Source organism: Saccoglossus kowalevskii, chromosome 1, assembly GCF_978046115.1.
Source record: "Saccoglossus kowalevskii chromosome 1, keSacKowa6.1, whole genome shotgun sequence".
Lineage (NCBI taxonomy): Eukaryota > Metazoa > Hemichordata > Enteropneusta > Harrimaniidae > Saccoglossus > Saccoglossus kowalevskii.
In genome coordinates, this window is record NC_140641.1 from 35,073,049 (window position 1) to 35,093,519 (window position 20,471).

Below are 20,471 nucleotides of genomic sequence, written 5' to 3' on the forward strand. Positions count from 1 at the left end.
AAGGTATGACTGAGGCTGACAGGCCTACATAGTGATGGAAGGCATGACTGAGGCTGATGGGCCTACATAGTGATGGAAGGCATGACTGAGGCTGACAGGCCTACATAGTGATGGAAGGCATGACTGAGGCTGACAGGCCTACATAGTGATGGAAGGCATGACTGAGGCTGACAGGCCTACATAGTGATGGAAGGTATGACTGAGGCTGACAGGCCTACATAGTGATGGAAGGCATGACTGAGGCTGACAGGCCTACATAGTGATGGAAGGCATGACTGAGGCTGACAGGCCTACATAGTGATGGAAGGCATGACTGAGGCTGACAGGCCTACATAGTGATGGAAGGCATGACTGAGGCTGATGGGCCTACATAGTGATGGAAGGCATGACTGAGGCAGACGGGCCTACATAGTGACGGGAAGACATGACTGAGGCTGACAGGCCTACATAGTGACGGGAAGACATGACTGAGGCAGACAGGCCTACATAGTGACGGGAAGACATGACTGAGGCAGACAGGCCTACATAGTGATGGAAGGCATGACTGAGGCAGACAGGCCTACATAGTGATGGAAGGCATGACTGAGACTGACGGGCCTACATAGTGATGGAAGGCATGACTGAGGCTGACGGGCCTACATAGTGATGGAAGGCATGACTGAGGCTGACAGGCCGAAATACATGCAGTGATGGAAGGCATGACTGAGGCAGACAGGCCTACATAGTGATGGAAGGCATGACTGAGGCTGACAGGCCTACATAGTGATGGAAGGCATGACTGAGGCTGACAGGCCTACATCGTGATGGAAGGCATGACTGAGGCTGACAGGCCTACATAGTGATGGAAGGCATGACTGAGGCTGATGGGCCTACATAGTGATGGAAGGCATGACTGAGGCAGACGGGCCTACATAGTGACGGGAAGACATGACTGAGGCTGACAGGCCTACATAGTGACGGGAAGACATGACTGAGGCAGACAGGCCTACATAGTGACGGGAAGACATGACTGAGGCAGACAGGCCTACATAGTGATGGAAGGCATGACTGAGACTGACGGGCCTACATAGTGATGGAAGGCATGACTGAGGCAGACAGGCCTACATAGTGATGGAAGGCATGACTGAGACTGACGGGCCTACATAGTGATGGAAGGCATGACTGAGGCTGATGGGCCTACATAGTGATGGAAGGCATGACTGAGGCAGACAGGCCTACATAGTGATGGAAGGCATGACTGAGGCTGACAGGCCTACATAGTGATGGAAGGCATGACTGAGGCTGATGGGCCTACATAGCGATGGAAGGCATGACTGAGGCTGATGGGCCTACATAGTGACGGGAAGACATGACTGAGGCTGATGGGCCTACATAGCGATGGAAGGCATGACTGAGGCTGATGGGCCTACATAGTGACGGGAAGACATGACTGAGGCTGATGGGCCTACATAGTGATGGAAGGCATGACTGAGGCTGACAGGCCTACATAGTGATGGAAGGCATGACTGAGGCTGACACGCCTACATAGTGATGGAAGGCATGACTGAGGCTGACAGGCCTACATAGTGATGGAAGGCATGACTGAGGCTGACAGGCCTACATAGTGATGGAAGGCATGACTGAGGCTGACAGGCCTACATAGTGATGGAAGACATGACTGAGGCTGATGGGCCTACATAGTGATGGAAGACATGACTGAGGCTGATGGGCCTACATAGTGATGGAAGGCATGACTGAGGCAGACGGGCCTACATAGTGACGGGAAGACATGACTGAGGCTGACAGGCCTACATAGTGACGGGAAGACATGACTGAGGCAGACAGGCCTACATAGTGATGGAAGGCATGACTGAGGCAGACAGGCCTACATAGTGATGGAAGGCATGACTGAGACTGACGGGCCTACATAGTGATGGAAGGCATGACTGAGGCAGACGGGCCTACATAGTGATGGAAGGCATGACTGAAGCTGACAGGCCTACATAGTGATGGAAGGCATGACTGAGGCTGACAGGCCTACATACATGCAGTGATGGAAGGCATGACTGAGGCAGACAGGCCTACATAGTGATGGAAGGCATGACTGAGGCTGACAGGCCTACATAGTGATGGAAGGCATGACTGAGGCTGATGGGCCTACATAGTGACGGGAAGACATGACTGAGGCTGACAGGCCTACATAGTGATGGAAGGCATGACTGAGGCTGATGGGCCTACATAGTGACGGGAAGACATGACTGAGGCTGACAGGCCTACATAGTGATGGAAGGCATGACTAAGGCTGACAGGCCTACATAGTGATGGAAGGCATGACTGAGGCTGACAGGCCTACATAGTGATGGAAGGCATGACTAAGGCTGACAGGCCTACATAGTGATGGAAGGCATGACTGAGGCTGACAGGCCTACATAGTGATGGAAGGCATGACTGAGGCTGACAGGCCTACATAGTGATGGAAGGCATGACTGAGGCTGATGGGCCTACATAGTGATGGAAGGCATGACTGAGGCTGATGGGCCTACATAGTGATGGAAGGCATGACCGAGGCAGACGGGCCTACATAGTGATGGAAGGCATGACTGAAGCTGACAGGCCTACATAGTGATGGAAGGCATGACTGAGGCTGACAGGCCTACATAGTGATGGAAGGCATGACTGAGGCTGATGGGCCTACATAGTGATGGAAGGCATGACTGAGGCTGATGGGCCTACATAGTGATGGAAGGCATGACCGAGGCAGACGGGCCTACATAGCGATGGAAGGCATGACTGAGGCTGATGGGCCTACATAGTGACGGGAAGACATGACTGAGGCTGATGGGCCTACATAGCGATGGAAGGCATGACTGAGGCTGATGGGCCTACATAGTGACGGGAAGACATGACTGAGGCTGATGGGCCTACATAGTGATGGAAGGCATGACTGAGGCTGACAGGCCTACATAGTGATGGAAGGCATGACTAAGGCTGACAGGCCTACATAGTGATGGAAGGCATGACTGAGGCTGACAGGCCTACATAGTGATGGAAGGCATGACTGAGGCTGATGGGCCTACATAGTGATGGAAGGCATGACTGAGGCTGACAGGCCTACATAGTGATGGAAGGCATGACTGAGGCTGACAGGCCTACATAGTGATGGAAGGCATGACTGAGGCTGACAGGCCTACATAGTGATGGAAGGCATGACTGAGGCTGACAGGCCTACATAGTGATGGAAGGCATGACTGAGGCTGACAGGCCTACATAGTGATGGAAGGCATGACTGAGGCTGACAGGCCTACATAGTGATGGAAGGCATGACTGAGGCTGACAGACCTACATAGTGATGAAAGGCATGACTGAGGCTGACAGGCCTACATAGTGATGGAAGGCATGACTGAGGCTGACAGGCCTACATAGTGATGGAAGACATGACTGAGGCAGACAGGCCTACATAGTGATGGAAGGTATGACTGAGGCTGACAGGCCTACATAGTGATGGAAGGCATGACTGAGGCTGATGGGCCTACATAGTGATGGAAGGCATGACTGAGGCTGACAGGCCTACATAGTGATGGAAGGCATGACTGAGGCTGACAGGCCTACATAGTGATGGAAGGCATGACTGAGGCTGACAGGCCTACATAGTGATGGAAGGCATGACTGAGGCTGACAGGCCTACATAGTGATGGAAGGCATGACTGAGGCTGACAGGCCTACATAGTGATGGAAGGCATGACTGAGGCTGACAGGCCTACATAGTGATGGAAGGCATGACTGAGGCTGACAGGCCTACATTGTGATGGAAGGCATGACTGAGGCTGACAGGCCTACATAGTGATGGAAGGCATGACTGAGGCTGATGGGCCTACATAGTGATGGAAGGCATGACTGAGGCAGACAGGCCTACATAGTGACGGGAAGACATGGCTGAGGCTGACAGGCCTACATAGTGACGGGAAGACATGACTGAGGCAGACAGGCCTACATAGTGATGGAAGGCATGACTGAGGCAGACAGGCCTACATAGTGATGGAAGGCATGACTGAGACTGACGGGCCTACATAGTGATGGAAGGCATGACTGAGGCTGACGGGCCTACATAGTGATGGAAGGCATGACTGAGGCTGACAGGCCGAAATACATGCAGTGATGGAAGGCATGACTGAGGCAGACAGGCCTACATAGTGATGGAAGGCATGACTGAGGCTGACAGGCCTACATAGTGATGGAAGGCATGACTGAGGCTGACAGGCCTACATCGTGATGGAAGGCATGACTGAGGCTGACAGGCCTACATAGTGATGGAAGGCATGACTGAGGCTGATGGGCCTACATAGTGATGGAAGGCATGACTGAGGCAGACGGGCCTACATAGTGACGGGAAGACATGACTGAGGCTGACAGGCCTACATAGTGACGGGAAGACATGACTGAGGCAGACAGGCCTACATAGTGACGGGAAGACATGACTGAGGCAGACAGGCCTACATAGTGATGGAAGGCATGACTGAGACTGACGGGCCTACATAGTGATGGAAGGCATGACTGAGGCAGACAGGCCTACATAGTGATGGAAGGCATGACTGAGACTGACGGGCCTACATAGTGATGGAAGGCATGACAGAGGCTGATGGGCCTACATAGTGATGGAAGGCATGACTGAGGCAGACAGGCCTACATAGTGATGGAAGGCATGACTGAGGCTGACAGGCCTACATAGTGATGGAAGGCATGACTGAGGCTGATGGGCCTACATAGCGATGGAAGGCATGACTGAGGCTGATGGGCCTACATAGTGACGGGAAGACATGACTGAGGCTGATGGGCCTACATAGCGATGGAAGGCATGACTGAGGCTGATGGGCCTACATAGTGACGGGAAGACATGACTGAGGCTGATGGGCCTACATAGTGATGGAAGGCATGACTGAGGCTGACAGGCCTACATAGTGATGGAAGGCATGACTGAGGCTGACAGGCCTACATAGTGATGGAAGGCATGACTGAGGCTGACAGGCCTACATAGTGATGGAAGGCATGACTGAGGCTGACAGGCCTACATAGTGATGGAAGGCATGACTGAGGCTGACAGGCCTACATAGTGATGGAAGGCATGACTAAGGCTGACAGGCCTACATAGTGATGGAAGGCATGACTGAGGCTGACAGGCCTACATAGTGATGGAAGGCATGACTAAGGCTGACAGGCCTACATAGTGATGGAAGGCATGACTGAGGCTGACAGGCCTACATAGTGATGGAAGGCATGACTGAGGCTGATGGGCCTACATAGTGATGGAAGGCATGACTGAGGCTGATGGGCCTACATAGTGATGGAAGGCATGACTGAGGCTGATGGGCCTACATAGTGATGGAAGGCATGACTGAGGCTGACAGGCCTACATAGTGATGGAAGGCATGACTGAGGCTGACAGGCCTACATAGTGATGGAAGGCATGACTGAGGCTGACAGGCCTACATAGTGATGGAAGGCATGACTGAGGCTGACAGGCCTACATAGTGATGGAAGGCATGACTGAGGCTGACAGGCCTACATAGTGATGAAAGGCATGACTGAGGCTGACAGGCCTACATAGTGATGGAAGGCATGACTGAGGCTGACAGGCCTACATAGTGATGGAAGACATGACTGAGGCAGACAGGCCTACATAGTGATGGAAGACATGACTGAGGCAGACAGGCCTACATAGTGATGGAAGGTATGACTGAGGCTGACAGGCCTACATAGTGATGGAAGGCATGACTGAGGCTGATGGGCCTACATAGTGATGGAAGGCATGACTGAGGCTGACAGGCCTACATAGTGATGGAAGGCATGACTGAGGCTGACAGGCCTACATAGTGATGGAAGGCATGACTGAGGCTGACAGGCCTACATAGTGATGGAAGGCATGACTGAGGCTGACAGGCCTACATAGTGATGGAAGGTATGACTGAGGCTGACAGGCCTACATAGTGATGGAAGGCATGACTGAGGCTGACAGGCCTACATAGTGATGGAAGGCATGACTGAGGCTGACAGGCCTACATAGTGATGGAAGGCATGACTGAGGCTGACAGGCCTACATAGTGATGGAAGGCATGACTGAGGCTGATGGGCCTACATAGTGATGGAAGGCATGACTGAGGCAGACGGGCCTACATAGTGACGGGAAGACATGACTGAGGCTGACAGGCCTACATAGTGACGGGAAGACATGACTGAGGCAGACAGGCCTACATAGTGACGGGAAGACATGACTGAGGCAGACAGGCCTACATAGTGATGGAAGGCATGACTGAGGCAGACAGGCCTACATAGTGATGGAAGGCATGACTGAGACTGACGGGCCTACATAGTGATGGAAGGCATGACTGAGGCTGACGGGCCTACATAGTGATGGAAGGCATGACTGAGGCTGACAGGCCGAAATACATGCAGTGATGGAAGGCATGACTGAGGCAGACAGGCCTACATAGTGATGGAAGGCATGACTGAGGCTGACAGGCCTACATAGTGATGGAAGGCATGACTGAGGCTGACAGGCCTACATCGTGATGGAAGGCATGACTGAGGCTGACAGGCCTACATAGTGATGGAAGGCATGACTGAGGCTGATGGGCCTACATAGTGATGGAAGGCATGACTGAGGCAGACGGGCCTACATAGTGACGGGAAGACATGACTGAGGCTGACAGGCCTACATAGTGACGGGAAGACATGACTGAGGCAGACAGGCCTACATAGTGACGGGAAGACATGACTGAGGCAGACAGGCCTACATAGTGATGGAAGGCATGACTGAGACTGACGGGCCTACATAGTGATGGAAGGCATGACTGAGGCAGACAGGCCTACATAGTGATGGAAGGCATGACTGAGACTGACGGGCCTACATAGTAATGGAAGGCATGACTGAGGCTGATGGGCCTACATAGTGATGGAAGGCATGACTGAGGCAGACAGGCCTACATAGTGATGGAAGGCATGACTGAGGCTGACAGGCCTACATAGTGATGGAAGGCATGACTGAGGCTGATGGGCCTACATAGCGATGGAAGGCATGACTGAGGCTGATGGGCCTACATAGTGACAGGAAGACATGACTGAGGCTGATGGGCCTACATAGCGATGGAAGGCATGACTGAGGCTGATGGGCCTACATAGTGACGGGAAGACATGACTGAGGCTGATGGGCCTACATAGTGATGGAAGGCATGACTGAGGCTGACAGGCCTACATAGTGATGGAAGGCATGACTGAGGCTGACAGGCCTACATAGTGATGGAAGGCATGACTGAGGCTGACAGGCCTACATAGTGATGGAAGGCATGACTGAGGCTGACAGGCCTACATAGTGATGGAAGGCATGACTGAGGCTGACAGGCCTACATAGTGATGGAAGACATGACTGAGGCTGATGGGCCTACATAGTGATGGAAGACATGACTGAGGCTGATGGGCCTACATAGTGATGGAAGGCATGACTGAGGCAGACGGGCCTACATAGTGACGGGAAGACATGACTGAGGCTGACAGGCCTACATAGTGACGGGAAGACATGACTGAGGCAGACAGGCCTACATAGTGATGGAAGGCATGACTGAGGCAGACAGGCCTACATAGTGATGGAAGGCATGACTGAGGCTGACAGGCCTACATAGTGATGAAAGGCATGACTGAGGCTGACAGGCCTACATAGTGATGGAAGGCATGACTGAGGCTGACAGGCCTACATAGTGATGGAAGACATGACTGAGGCAGACAGGCCTACATAGTGATGGAAGACATGACTGAGGCAGACAGGCCTACATAGTGATGGAAGGTATGACTGAGGCTGACAGGCCTACATAGTGATGGAAGGCATGACTGAGGCTGACGGGCCTACATAGTGATGGAAGGCATGACTGAGGCTGACAGGCCTACATAGTGATGGAAGGCATGACTGAGGCTGACAGGCCTACATAGTGATGGAAGGCATGACTGAGGCTGACAGGCCTACATAGTGATGGAAGGCATGACTGAGGCTGACAGGCCTACATAGTGATGGAAGGTATGACTGAGGCTGACAGGCCTACATAGTGATGGAAGGCATGACTGAGGCTGACAGGCCTACATAGTGATGGAAGGCATGACTGAGGCTGACAGGCCTACATAGTGATGGAAGGCATGACTGAGGCTGACAGGCCTACATAGTGATGGAAGGCATGACTGAGGCTGACAGGCCTACATAGTGATGGAAGGCATGACTGAGGCTGATGGGCCTACATAGTGATGGAAGGCATGACTGAGGCAGACGGGCCTACATAGTGACGGGAAGACATGACTGAGGCTGACAGGCCTACATAGTGACGGGAAGACATGACTGAGGCAGACAGGCCTACATAGTGACGGGAAGACATGACTGAGGCAGACAGGCCTACATAGTGATGGAAGGCATGACTGAGGCAGACAGGCCTACATAGTGATGGAAGGCATGACTGAGACTGACGGGCCTACATAGTGATGGAAGGCATGACTGAGGCTGACGGGCCTACATAGTGATGGAAGGCATGACTGAGGCTGACAGGCCGAAATACATGCAGTGATGGAAGGCATGACTGAGGCAGACAGGCCTACATAGTGATGGAAGGCATGACTGAGGCTGACAGGCCTACATAGTGATGGAAGGCATGACTGAGGCTGACAGGCCTACATCGTGATGGAAGGCATGACTGAGGCTGACAGGCCTACATAGTGATGGAAGGCATGACTGAGGCTGATGGGCCTACATAGTGATGGAAGGCATGACTGAGGCAGACGGGCCTACATAGTGACGGGAAGACATGACTGAGGCTGACAGGCCTACATAGTGACGGGAAGACATGACTGAGGCAGACAGGCCTACATAGTGACGGGAAGACATGACTGAGGCAGACAGGCCTACATAGTGATGGAAGGCATGACTGAGACTGACGGGCCTACATAGTGATGGAAGGCATGACTGAGGCAGACAGGCCTACATAGTGATGGAAGGCATGACTGAGACTGACGGGCCTACATAGTGATGGAAGGCATGACTGAGGCTGATGGGCCTACATAGTGATGGAAGGCATGACTGAGGCAGACAGGCCTACATAGTGATGGAAGGCATGACTGAGGCTGACAGGCCTACATAGTGATGGAAGGCATGACTGAGGCTGATGGGCCTACATAGCGATGGAAGGCATGACTGAGGCTGATGGGCCTACATAGTGACAGGAAGACATGACTGAGGCTGATGGGCCTACATAGCGATGGAAGGCATGACTGAGGCTGATGGGCCTACATAGTGACGGGAAGACATGACTGAGGCTGATGGGCCTACATAGTGATGGAAGGCATGACTGAGGCTGACAGGCCTACATAGTGATGGAAGGCATGACTGAGGCTGACAGGCCTACATAGTGATGGAAGGCATGACTGAGGCTGACAGGCCTACATAGTGATGGAAGGCATAACTGAGGCTGACAGGCCTACATAGTGATGGAAGGCATGACTGAGGCTGACAGGCCTACATAGTGATGGAAGACATGACTGAGGCTGATGGGCCTACATAGTGATGGAAGACATGACTGAGGCTGATGGGCCTACATAGTGATGGAAGGCATGACTGAGGCAGACGGGCCTACATAGTGACGGGAAGACATGACTGAGGCTGACAGGCCTACATAGTGACGGGAAGACATGACTGAGGCAGACAGGCCTACATAGTGATGGAAGGCATGACTGAGGCAGACAGGCCTACATAGTGATGGAAGGCATGACTGAGACTGACGGGCCTACATAGTGATGGAAGGCATGACTGAGGCAGACGGGCCTACATAGTGATGGAAGGCATGACTGAAGCTGACAGGCCTACATAGTGATGGAAGGCATGACTGAGGCTGACAGGCCTACATACATGCAGTGATGGAAGGCATGACTGAGGCAGACAGGCCTACATAGTGATGGAAGGCATGACTGAGGCTGACAGGCCTACATAGTGATGGAAGGCATGACTGAGGCTGATGGGCCTACATAGTGACGGGAAGACATGACTGAGGCTGACAGGCCTACATAGTGATGGAAGGCATGACTGAGGCTGATGGGCCTACATAGTGACGGGAAGACATGACTGAGGCTGACAGGCCTACATAGTGATGGAAGGCATGACTAAGGCTGACAGGCCTACATAGTGATGGAAGGCATGACTGAGGCTGACAGGCCTACATAGTGATGGAAGGCATGACTAAGGCTGACAGGCCTACATAGTGATGGAAGGCATGACTGAGGCTGACAGGCCTACATAGTGATGGAAGGCATGACTGAGGCTGACAGGCCTACATAGTGATGGAAGGCATGACTGAGGCTGATGGGCCTACATAGTGATGGAAGGCATGACTGAGGCTGATGGGCTTACATAGTGATGGAAGGCATGACCGAGGCAGACGGGCCTACATAGTGATGGAAGGCATGACTGAAGCTGACAGGCCTACATAGTGATGGAAGGCATGACTGAGGCTGACAGGCCTACATACATGCAGTGATGGAAGGCATGACTGAGGCAGACAGGCCTACATAGTGATGGAAGGCATGACTGAGGCTGACAGGCCTACATAGTGATGGAAGGCATGACTGAGGCTGATGGGCCTACATAGTGACGGGAAGACATGACTGAGGCTGACAGGCCTACATAGTGATGGAAGGCATGACTGAGGCTGATGGGCCTACATAGTGACGGGAAGACATGACTGAGGCTGACAGGCCTACATAGTGATGGAAGGCATGACTAAGGCTGACAGGCCTACATAGTGATGGAAGGCATGACTGAGGCTGACAGGCCTACATAGTGATGGAAGGCATGACTAAGGCTGACAGGCCTACATAGTGATGGAAGGCATGACTGAGGCTGACAGGCCTACATAGTGATGGAAGGCATGACTGAGGCTGATGGGCCTACATAGTGATGGAAGGCATGACTGAGGCTGACAGGCCTACATAGTGATGGAAGGCATGACTGAGGCTGACAGGCCTACATAGTGATGGAAGGCATGACTGAGGCTGACAGGCCTACATAGTGATGGAAGGCATGACTGAGGCTGACAGGCCTACATAGTGATGGAAGGCATGACTGAGGCTGACAGGCCTACATAGTGATGGAAGGCATGACTGAGGCTGACAGGCCTACATAGTGATGGAAGGCATGACTGAGGCTGACAGGCCTACATAGTGATGAAAGGCATGACTGAGGCTGACAGGCCTACATAGTGATGGAAGGCATGACTGAGGCTGACAGGCCTACATAGTGATGGAAGACATGACTGAGGCAGACAGGCCTACATAGTGATGGAAGGTATGACTGAGGCTGACAGGCCTACATAGTGATGGAAGGCATGACTGAGGCTGATGGGCCTACATAGTGATGGAAGGCATGACTGAGGCTGACAGGCCTACATAGTGATGGAAGGCATGACTGAGGCTGACAGGCCTACATAGTGATGGAAGGCATGACTGAGGCTGACAGGCCTACATAGTGATGGAAGGCATGACTGAGGCTGACAGGCCTACATAGTGATGGAAGGCATGACTGAGGCTGACAGGCCTACATAGTGATGGAAGGCATGACTGAGGCTGACAGGCCTACATAGTGATGGAAGGCATGACTGAGGCTGACAGGCCTACATTGTGATGGAAGGCATGACTGAGGCTGACAGGCCTACATAGTGATGGAAGGCATGACTGAGGCTGATGGGCCTACATAGTGATGGAAGGCATGACTGAGGCAGACAGGCCTACATAGTGACGGGAAGACATGGCTGAGGCTGACAGGCCTACATAGTGACGGGAAGACATGACTGAGGCAGACAGGCCTACATAGTGATGGAAGGCATGACTGAGGCAGACAGGCCTACATAGTGATGGAAGGCATGACTGAGACTGACGGGCCTACATAGTGATGGAAGGCATGACTGAGGCTGACGGGCCTACATAGTGATGGAAGGCATGACTGAGGCTGACAGGCCGAAATACATGCAGTGATGGAAGGCATGACTGAGGCAGACAGGCCTACATAGTGATGGAAGGCATGACTGAGGCTGACAGGCCTACATAGTGATGGAAGGCATGACTGAGGCTGACAGGCCTACATCGTGATGGAAGGCATGACTGAGGCTGACAGGCCTACATAGTGATGGAAGGCATGACTGAGGCTGATGGGCCTACATAGTGATGGAAGGCATGACTGAGGCAGACGGGCCTACATAGTGACGGGAAGACATGACTGAGGCTGACAGGCCTACATAGTGACGGGAAGACATGACTGAGGCAGACAGGCCTACATAGTGACGGGAAGACATGACTGAGGCAGACAGGCCTACATAGTGATGGAAGGCATGACTGAGACTGACGGGCCTACATAGTGATGGAAGGCATGACTGAGGCAGACAGGCCTACATAGTGATGGAAGGCATGACTGAGACTGACGGGCCTACATAGTGATGGAAGGCATGACTGAGGCTGATGGGCCTACATAGTGATGGAAGGCATGACTGAGGCAGACAGGCCTACATAGTGATGGAAGGCATGACTGAGGCTGACAGGCCTACATAGTGATGGAAGGCATGACTGAGGCTGATGGGCCTACATAGCGATGGAAGGCATGACTGAGGCTGATGGGCCTACATAGTGACGGGAAGACATGACTGAGGCTGATGGGCCTACATAGCGATGGAAGGCATGACTGAGGCTGATGGGCCTACATAGTGACGGGAAGACATGACTGAGGCTGATGGGCCTACATAGTGATGGAAGGCATGACTGAGGCTGACAGGCCTACATAGTGATGGAAGGCATGACTGAGGCTGACAGGCCTACATAGTGATGGAAGGCATGACTGAGGCTGACAGGCCTACATAGTGATGGAAGGCATGACTGAGGCTGACAGGCCTACATAGTGATGGAAGGCATGACTGAGGCTGACAGGCCTACATAGTGATGGAAGGCATGACTGAGGCTGACAGGCCTACATAGTGATGGAAGGCATGACTGAGGCTGACAGGCCTACATCGTGATGGAAGGCATGACTGAGGCTGACAGGCATACATAGTGATGGAAGGCATGACTGAGGCTGACAGGCCTACATAGTGATGGAAGGCATGACTGAGGCTGACAGGCCTACATAGTGATGGAAGGCATGACTCAGGCTGACAGGCCCACATAGTGATGGAAGTCATGACTGAGTTGACAGGCCTACATAGTGATGGAAGGCATGACTGAGGCTGATGGGCCTACATAGTAATGGAAGGCATGACTGAGGCAGACAGGCCTACATAGTGATGGGAAGACATGACTGAGGCTGACAGGCCTACATAGTGATGGGAAGACATGACTGAGGCAGACAGGCCTACATAGTGATGGAAGGCATGACTGAGGCAGACAGGCCTACATAGTGATGGAAGGCATGACTGAGACTGACAGGCCTACATAGTGATGGAAGTCATGACTGAGGCTGACGGGCCTACATAGTGATGGAAGGCATGACTGAGGCTGACAGGCCTACATAGTGATGGAAGGCATGACTGAGGCAGACAGGCCTACATAGTGATGGAAGGCATGACTGAGGCAGACAGGCCTACATAGTGATGGAAGGCATGACTGAGGCTGACAGGCCTACATAGTGATGGAAGACATGACTGAGGCTGACGGGCCTACATAGTGATGGAAGGCATGACTGAGGGTGACAGGCCTACATAGTAATGGAAGGCATGACTGAGGCTGACAGGCCTACATAGTGATGGAAGGCATGACTGAGGCAGACAGGCCTACATAGTGATGGAAGGCATGACTGAGGCTGACAGGCCTACATAGTGATGGAAGGCATGACTGAGGCAGACAGGCCTACATAGTGATGGAAGGCATGACTGAGGCAGACAGGCCTACATAGTGATGGAAGGCATGACTGAGGCTGACAGGCCTAAATAGTGATGGAAGGCATGACTGAGGCTGACGGGCCTACATAGTGATGGAAGGCATGACTGAGGCAGACAGGCCTACATAGTGATGGAAGGCATGACTGAGGCTGACAGGCCTACATACATGTAGTGATGGAAGGAATGACTGAGGCTGACAGGCCTACATAGTGATGGAAGGCATGACTGAGGCTGACAGGCCTACATACATGTAGTGATGGAAGGCATGACTGAGGCTGACAGGCCTACATAGTGATGGAAGGCATGACTGAGGCTGACAGGCCTACATATATGTAGTGATGGAAGGCATAACTGAAATTGACAGACTTGTATATAGTGAATACTGTAAATATGTCTCTTAGCAAATAAAAGATATTTAGTATATTGTATAGTCAAATAAAATACATACCTTTGTAGGTTTTCTTGGGCTAAGTCTTGTTGGTGGTGATCTCAACCGAGATGTCAATACTGGTCTTGTAGGGTCCACTGCTTGCTGTCTAGCTTCTTCTAGTTTCCTGTTTAATCTCCATTGATATAATATATCATCCTCTGGTGCTAGCTGTCTTCTGGGCCTGTATGGCCGATCAATTTCAGTATGGTGAATATTTTCCTTATCTGTGATGATATAATACAAAGAATTACCAGTCTAAGTAGGTTTTCAGTGCTTTCCCACAAGATTTGTGTAAAACATTTGGTTTTAGCCTGGGTTATCGTACGTCTCACACTCATATCCATCACGTCAAATAATGCTAAAAACAATGTCACATCCACACAAATTTTACAGAATGCGAAGACAGTGGCATACATTGTATTGACGTGCCACAGTCGCTGCACTGTATCATGTTTGATATCGGCCCCATACGATGTATACAACACTTGTAAAAAACAAGGAAGTTTGAATGTGCATAGTGTGGCAACTGTGACGCTTTAATATAAACTCGTCATATTATGTGCATGGTAAGCAATTTAGTTGTGGTAATGTAAAGATGTTCACAAAGTTCTATCTATGATTCTGTAATGACAAACAGTAGCATTTGTTAATACACTGTAATGAACACATACCGTGCTTTGTGACACTGTATCTTGGTCTATATATGGGCTCCTCATGAAAACTACTGGTAGTGGTACTACCTAATCCTTCTGATGATACTCTGGGCTCACTCAGAATTGTACTTTCACTATTGAGAAATAAAAAAATTTGTTGACGGGAACATCTTGACGACAAACAAGGTGAACATGTTATTTTTAAATTATTAAAATATCTTTTTAATTTGCAATCTTTCAAAAAATGTTCAATATTGTATCCTTTTAGTTGTTTCCAACTTTTAAAGCATAACTAAGCATGGAAATTATTTATATCAAGAAATGAAATAAAGTGGGTTGCAATACTTTTGTGTCATGTTTATTAATTGCATTCAATATCACCTTGCTGTGTGGTACTATAAAATGACTGATTTTCACTGGGTTTAAATTTCGATGATTTACCATTTCAGGCATAATCAGTGGGTTTTAAATTCACGGTTTTATCATTTAGATAATGTGTTCTATGCTAAATTTTACATATTCACTCGGTTTTAATTTAGTGCGTTTTCCAGTCAGCGATATAAGCAAAATTAAAATCCAGTGAATAATTAATCCTTTTACAGTACTTTTCCAGTGATCACAACCAGAGATCAAATCACCTTGCACTGCACCACACTAGTAAGAATTTCACCAAAAAGAGAACATTCACTCACAATGTAAACGAAACAATAGGCATGTGGCAAAAACAAATGACGTTTTAACACATACATCATAATATTTCTTTAGTAATCTTGAGTTCATTGCCACCACTTATGGATGCCAAGAATGATCTAATTTACATCTTTGATTGAATAAACTACTTTATTCTGTGTCATAAAGATCTCAGTTGCATGCATTATTTTGAATTTGTGATAGACAGACACAAACAGGGTAACGGCAAAGTCATTGTGAGTTTCCCATACAGAAGTCAATAACAATATGATAATTTACCTTCTCTCAAGTAATTTCTGAGCTCTGGTTTGAAGATTACTAGTCAGTCTATCATCAGGAAAGTCTAATGGTATTGATTCACCCTGCAACACAGAATATACATAAAAATTATGTATGATATTTTCAAAGCAATACATGCAATAAATAGTGATTAAAAACACATACAATGTAGTGAGATTACCACTATAAGTTTCATGAAAGTCCCTTCAGGTCTTGACGGCAATGCCCAAAGAATTGTCTTTGTGCTTTCAAAACATACATATTTCTATGTGAAGTACCAGTATTCCTGTGTGCTAAGGCAATTAAAACGGTGTCGTCTCAACCCTTTAAGTACTAGCCCTGCCACTGTGACTCCTTTCACAAAATTAAAGCAAAATCAATATCCAATGACAACATACATGAACTCTCTCTATACCTTGCTCTTTTTCATCACGATAACAAAAATGATGAAATACCGACCCATACTCGTTCACCCAGGGTACTCAATTTGAAAAATCATGTTTTTTAGGAAGTGGATGCATAGTCGAGCACCCTCCTCGAACAATTATCCAAAAGATAGTTTTTATTACAATGTGTCAGATAAGTAGGGAATATTGCATTTTGAGTTGCATCATCATTGATTTCCGGAACATTTTTAAAATGACGAAACAGACATTATCACACAAAAATACGCACATTACAATATCATATTGATGATCTATTTTGAAAATTTCATGATATAACTGCATTGGTTCTCTGTGTTGGGATAAATATTGGTCGTCTCTGATCTTTATTTATTATAGCAATGACAAACAACCAAGAAATGAAAGAGGGGTTGATTCAATGTGAGACAGTGTGCAAGTTGCAGACACACTGATGACCATATAATCAATTCTGAAATCAATATAGCACTGTTTGGACGTGATTAATTTGGAGTGACATTTATTTTGATTTGCTTGTATTAATATGCTTTTACTTTTATACCACAAACCATGCAACACCTAAAAAAGGTGCCAACATTAATGTCAAAATGTTATGCAGATTCAGGGCCAATTGAATGCAATAAGTAATACTGTATCATCAGATAATGTATAGCAATGTCCAAATATGGGCAATAGTAATGGTCAAGCATTCATGTTAGAAAAATACCTTCCCCCATGTGCTACGCTTATTTGAGTTACCCAGTACTATATTATTGCCACACTGCATTAACTACTAGGAACTACAAACCTACCGAGGTGACGGAGGTTGTACTTTTCTTATCCAATGATCTTCCTCTAACTTGACTAATCTTGAATGGACTTTTAGGAGATCGTGCCGATCTTCCAGTTTTCAGCCTTCTAGGACTAGAACCTTGTGGGCCCTGTGATACACTAATATCTGATGGTGTGGAACTTCTGGTTGGAGGAGATAACCACCAAAAATCTTGTGCCTTCTCCCCAACATTTTTTGACCTTTCTTCTCTGCTTTTTGGTTCAGCATACCGAAACCGATGTATGAATCTAACATTGATAGAATTATAAAAACATATATTAGAAAAATAATTCTTTTCTATTTTTCATTAACACATTCTGGTGCAAATACTTTTAAATTTCTTTGCAATTTTGGACAAAGTACATACACCACTTGTTGTATGGTGTTAGGTGCACTACAAATACAATACTAAACTTACTTGGCAAGTGTAGAATCCTCAGGTGGAGTAGGTGGCTGTGTTTTCCTTCTATCAAAATCATCAAAAGTAGATCTTTGCGTACTTCTCATTATATCGGCTATACTACTTGGGGGCACAGTAGCAGATGGGGGTCTGAAATATTCAGGACTCACTATCGTTGAGGGTCTCTCACTTGATGGCCAGGATTCATCAAATTTTGATGATGTATCCCTTGGACTAGGTGTGTCATGGGTGGGTAATTCCCTTCTTGAGTATGTGTTTGTTTTTGCCAAAAATTCTTCAATTCCTGGACTCTGTTTTGTTAATTCGTTTTCAGGCTCATCAACCATCTTTGGATTTTTCTCTGGGCTAAGGAAAATCTAATAAGTTATTCACAAGAAAAGTAAATTAAATTAATATGATTGCCGTATAGATTTGTGATCAATCAAATAATCAAGCTTATAATCATTATTGAGAAAATACCATACACCACAAAATACAAACCTGTTTATCCTGATGCTTAAGTTTTCTTTCAAGTGATGGATAATAATGTCCCTTTGGCAATGGGTCTTCAGCAAACGGGTCAACACTACAAATTTCAGACATAGTAAAATACAACACCCTTATATTGTGAAGATTAGTATTTTAATAGATAATAGATAAGGTTTCAGACAAATCGTCGAGCAAATGTACTGAGTCTATTTTTAATAGCAAAGCAGAGAAACAAACAGAGGCAGCTGGGGTAAGGTCAACCAAGGCGTACAACGAAAACTAAAGACCAGCTACTCATTCAAGTTCAGCAAGTCGGGTTCACACTGCCCGTGATTTGCGTGGCAATTTTAACCAACTCACTGAGAAAAGTTTGCATGAAATCAAAGCTATATAAGGATGGTAATCTTCTAGGCTGTGTTGCTAAAATAAAACCAGAACTACAACCCAGACACATCACAGTGTGGTTGCAATTTGCCAAACAACACAGACTGTGCAGTAGGCATAAGTTATCTGGTCGGACAAATCTGAAGTTTACACTGTTTCCTAGAAGTGGAAGATTGACTGTACGTTGGATACCAGGTGAGAGTTACAGTACGAGTTAAGTTCATTCATCATTCAACCTATAATCAAAAAGTCATGGTGTTGGGGGGGGGGGGGGGTTAGGCTACAAGTTTAGAATCGCTTGTGCATTTACCGACGATCAGGAATCAAAGATATATTGCAAAACTAAATGATACAATCAGCACTGAGACTCATTGGACTATTTACAACAGGATAATGCACCTGTTCATATATCATTAGCTGTGAAGAATTTTTTAAATAATCCACAAGACTACGGATATGTTTTTGTCAATTTCACCACATTGAATTGGCCTGCAGAATTTCTGGATTTGACTGCCATTAAGAATCTTTGGGAGCTGATCGAACTTACTGTTGCTTCCTCGGTCAGTCTCTAACATCAAGGATTTACATGCATGCAGACTCAAGCTTGGGAACAGTTTCAGGTGAAACGTGTTGGTATGCCAAAACAGCTCAGAGGTTGAGAGGCACATTATTGACAACAACTATGCAATTTTATGTGTTAATTGTGTGTGCATTATTATTCATTAATAAATATATTTTTTTTCAAATCAAATATATTTATTGAATGATATCACAGATTATAGTAATAGATAGTAATTGCGCGTGATGCGGTGGGTAAATACGTTCAGGCGTGTCTGTATATATTTTTTTTATTCAATGATGATGAGATGGAATTCTAGGGACTATCAAAGCTCTTAAAACAACAGTGTTTAATTATGAATTAAAATTATGCGAGGGTTAGTACATCCATGAAGAAACTAACAATATTTGGCTTGTGCATGTGATATTATTTCTGAATATTTTTCTTCGTTCACCTGGGGAAAATTCTCGTTGCGTAAGAGCAGTCTTCGACTCGTAGTGATACGGTTCTTACGTCACTCGTATTATCCACGGCTGAACGGAGAAAAATATCAGGAAATATTAAATATATAATTATAGAACCTACATGTAGTTTTGAGTTGGTTTCGTGTCAAAACATGCACGTTCTACTTTCAACGTCACTGTGTGTAACAGCTATACATGGAACGCTTTCTATATGAATATGATGACTATGTAGACTTACCCCGACTTTATAAATGCTTCTATGGAATTCATCTGAGCTGAAAATGTTTAAAATTCAAACAGGAAATAAGTTCAGCGCTGAATAATTGTTACCACTTCACAACAACGATTACAAGTTTGTTTTCACCGCCATTTTGAATATTATCGACACCACGCATGCGCATTGATAGGACAACAATATACCGCATGATGGCGCTATTACAGCGAGCTTCATAATAAATTGATCATGAAAATCACAACTAACCTCCCTTGGAACATTGCAATATCCCTGTCAAAGTTGTCTGTGGTATTTGTTTTGGCTTATACTTCAACGGTTGAAAAGTAAACAATTATTTGCATATCAAAAGTTCCACTATGTTCGACAGGGGTGCTCAAGTTTGCACGTTTGTTATCAAATAATTCAGTGTTGACATGTAAGACATTACTCGGAATCAATTATTCGCCATTTTCGTATCAGATAACCAAATGAATAATCTGCACATGTGCAACATGATGTATATATAAAAGTCTTGAAATAATGCAATATATTATCTAAGGACATTGCTCAAATCAGGCTAAACAAATCATATACATGTATAATTTTGAGTTTGTGTTTTTTTTGTTGTTTTTTTAATTTAGCTATTTTCACTGGCTCTTTGATCGGCATTCCACAGCAGTTCGCACAGAGCCCATCGAAATACGTGGTACAGTGGTGCGCGTCTTGCGTAGCTCTGTCTGAGGATACTGTACTAATCTCTATG

At 47.5% G+C, this 20,471-nt stretch overlaps 1 protein-coding gene across 1 annotated transcript in view; it reads right to left on the bottom strand.

The window, feature by feature from the left end:
- Nucleotides 1-19,885, bottom strand: part of LOC100376756 (uncharacterized) — a 39,837-nt gene extending 19,952 nt beyond the window's left edge. The window contains exons 1-7 of the mRNA XM_006825689.3: nucleotides 19,733-19,885; nucleotides 18,100-18,184; nucleotides 17,617-17,975; nucleotides 17,179-17,446; nucleotides 15,966-16,048; nucleotides 15,015-15,130; nucleotides 14,362-14,567 (exon numbers count right to left, since the gene is read on the bottom strand). Of these exons, the coding sequence (XP_006825752.2) occupies nucleotides 14,362-14,567; nucleotides 15,015-15,130; nucleotides 15,966-16,048; nucleotides 17,179-17,446; nucleotides 17,617-17,975; nucleotides 18,100-18,184; nucleotides 19,733-19,764 (1,149 nt within the window). The 5' untranslated portion in view covers nucleotides 19,765-19,885. The remainder of the gene's footprint in view (nucleotides 1-14,361; nucleotides 14,568-15,014; nucleotides 15,131-15,965; nucleotides 16,049-17,178; nucleotides 17,447-17,616; nucleotides 17,976-18,099; nucleotides 18,185-19,732) is intronic.
- Between the last annotated feature and the right edge of the window lie 586 nt (nucleotides 19,886-20,471).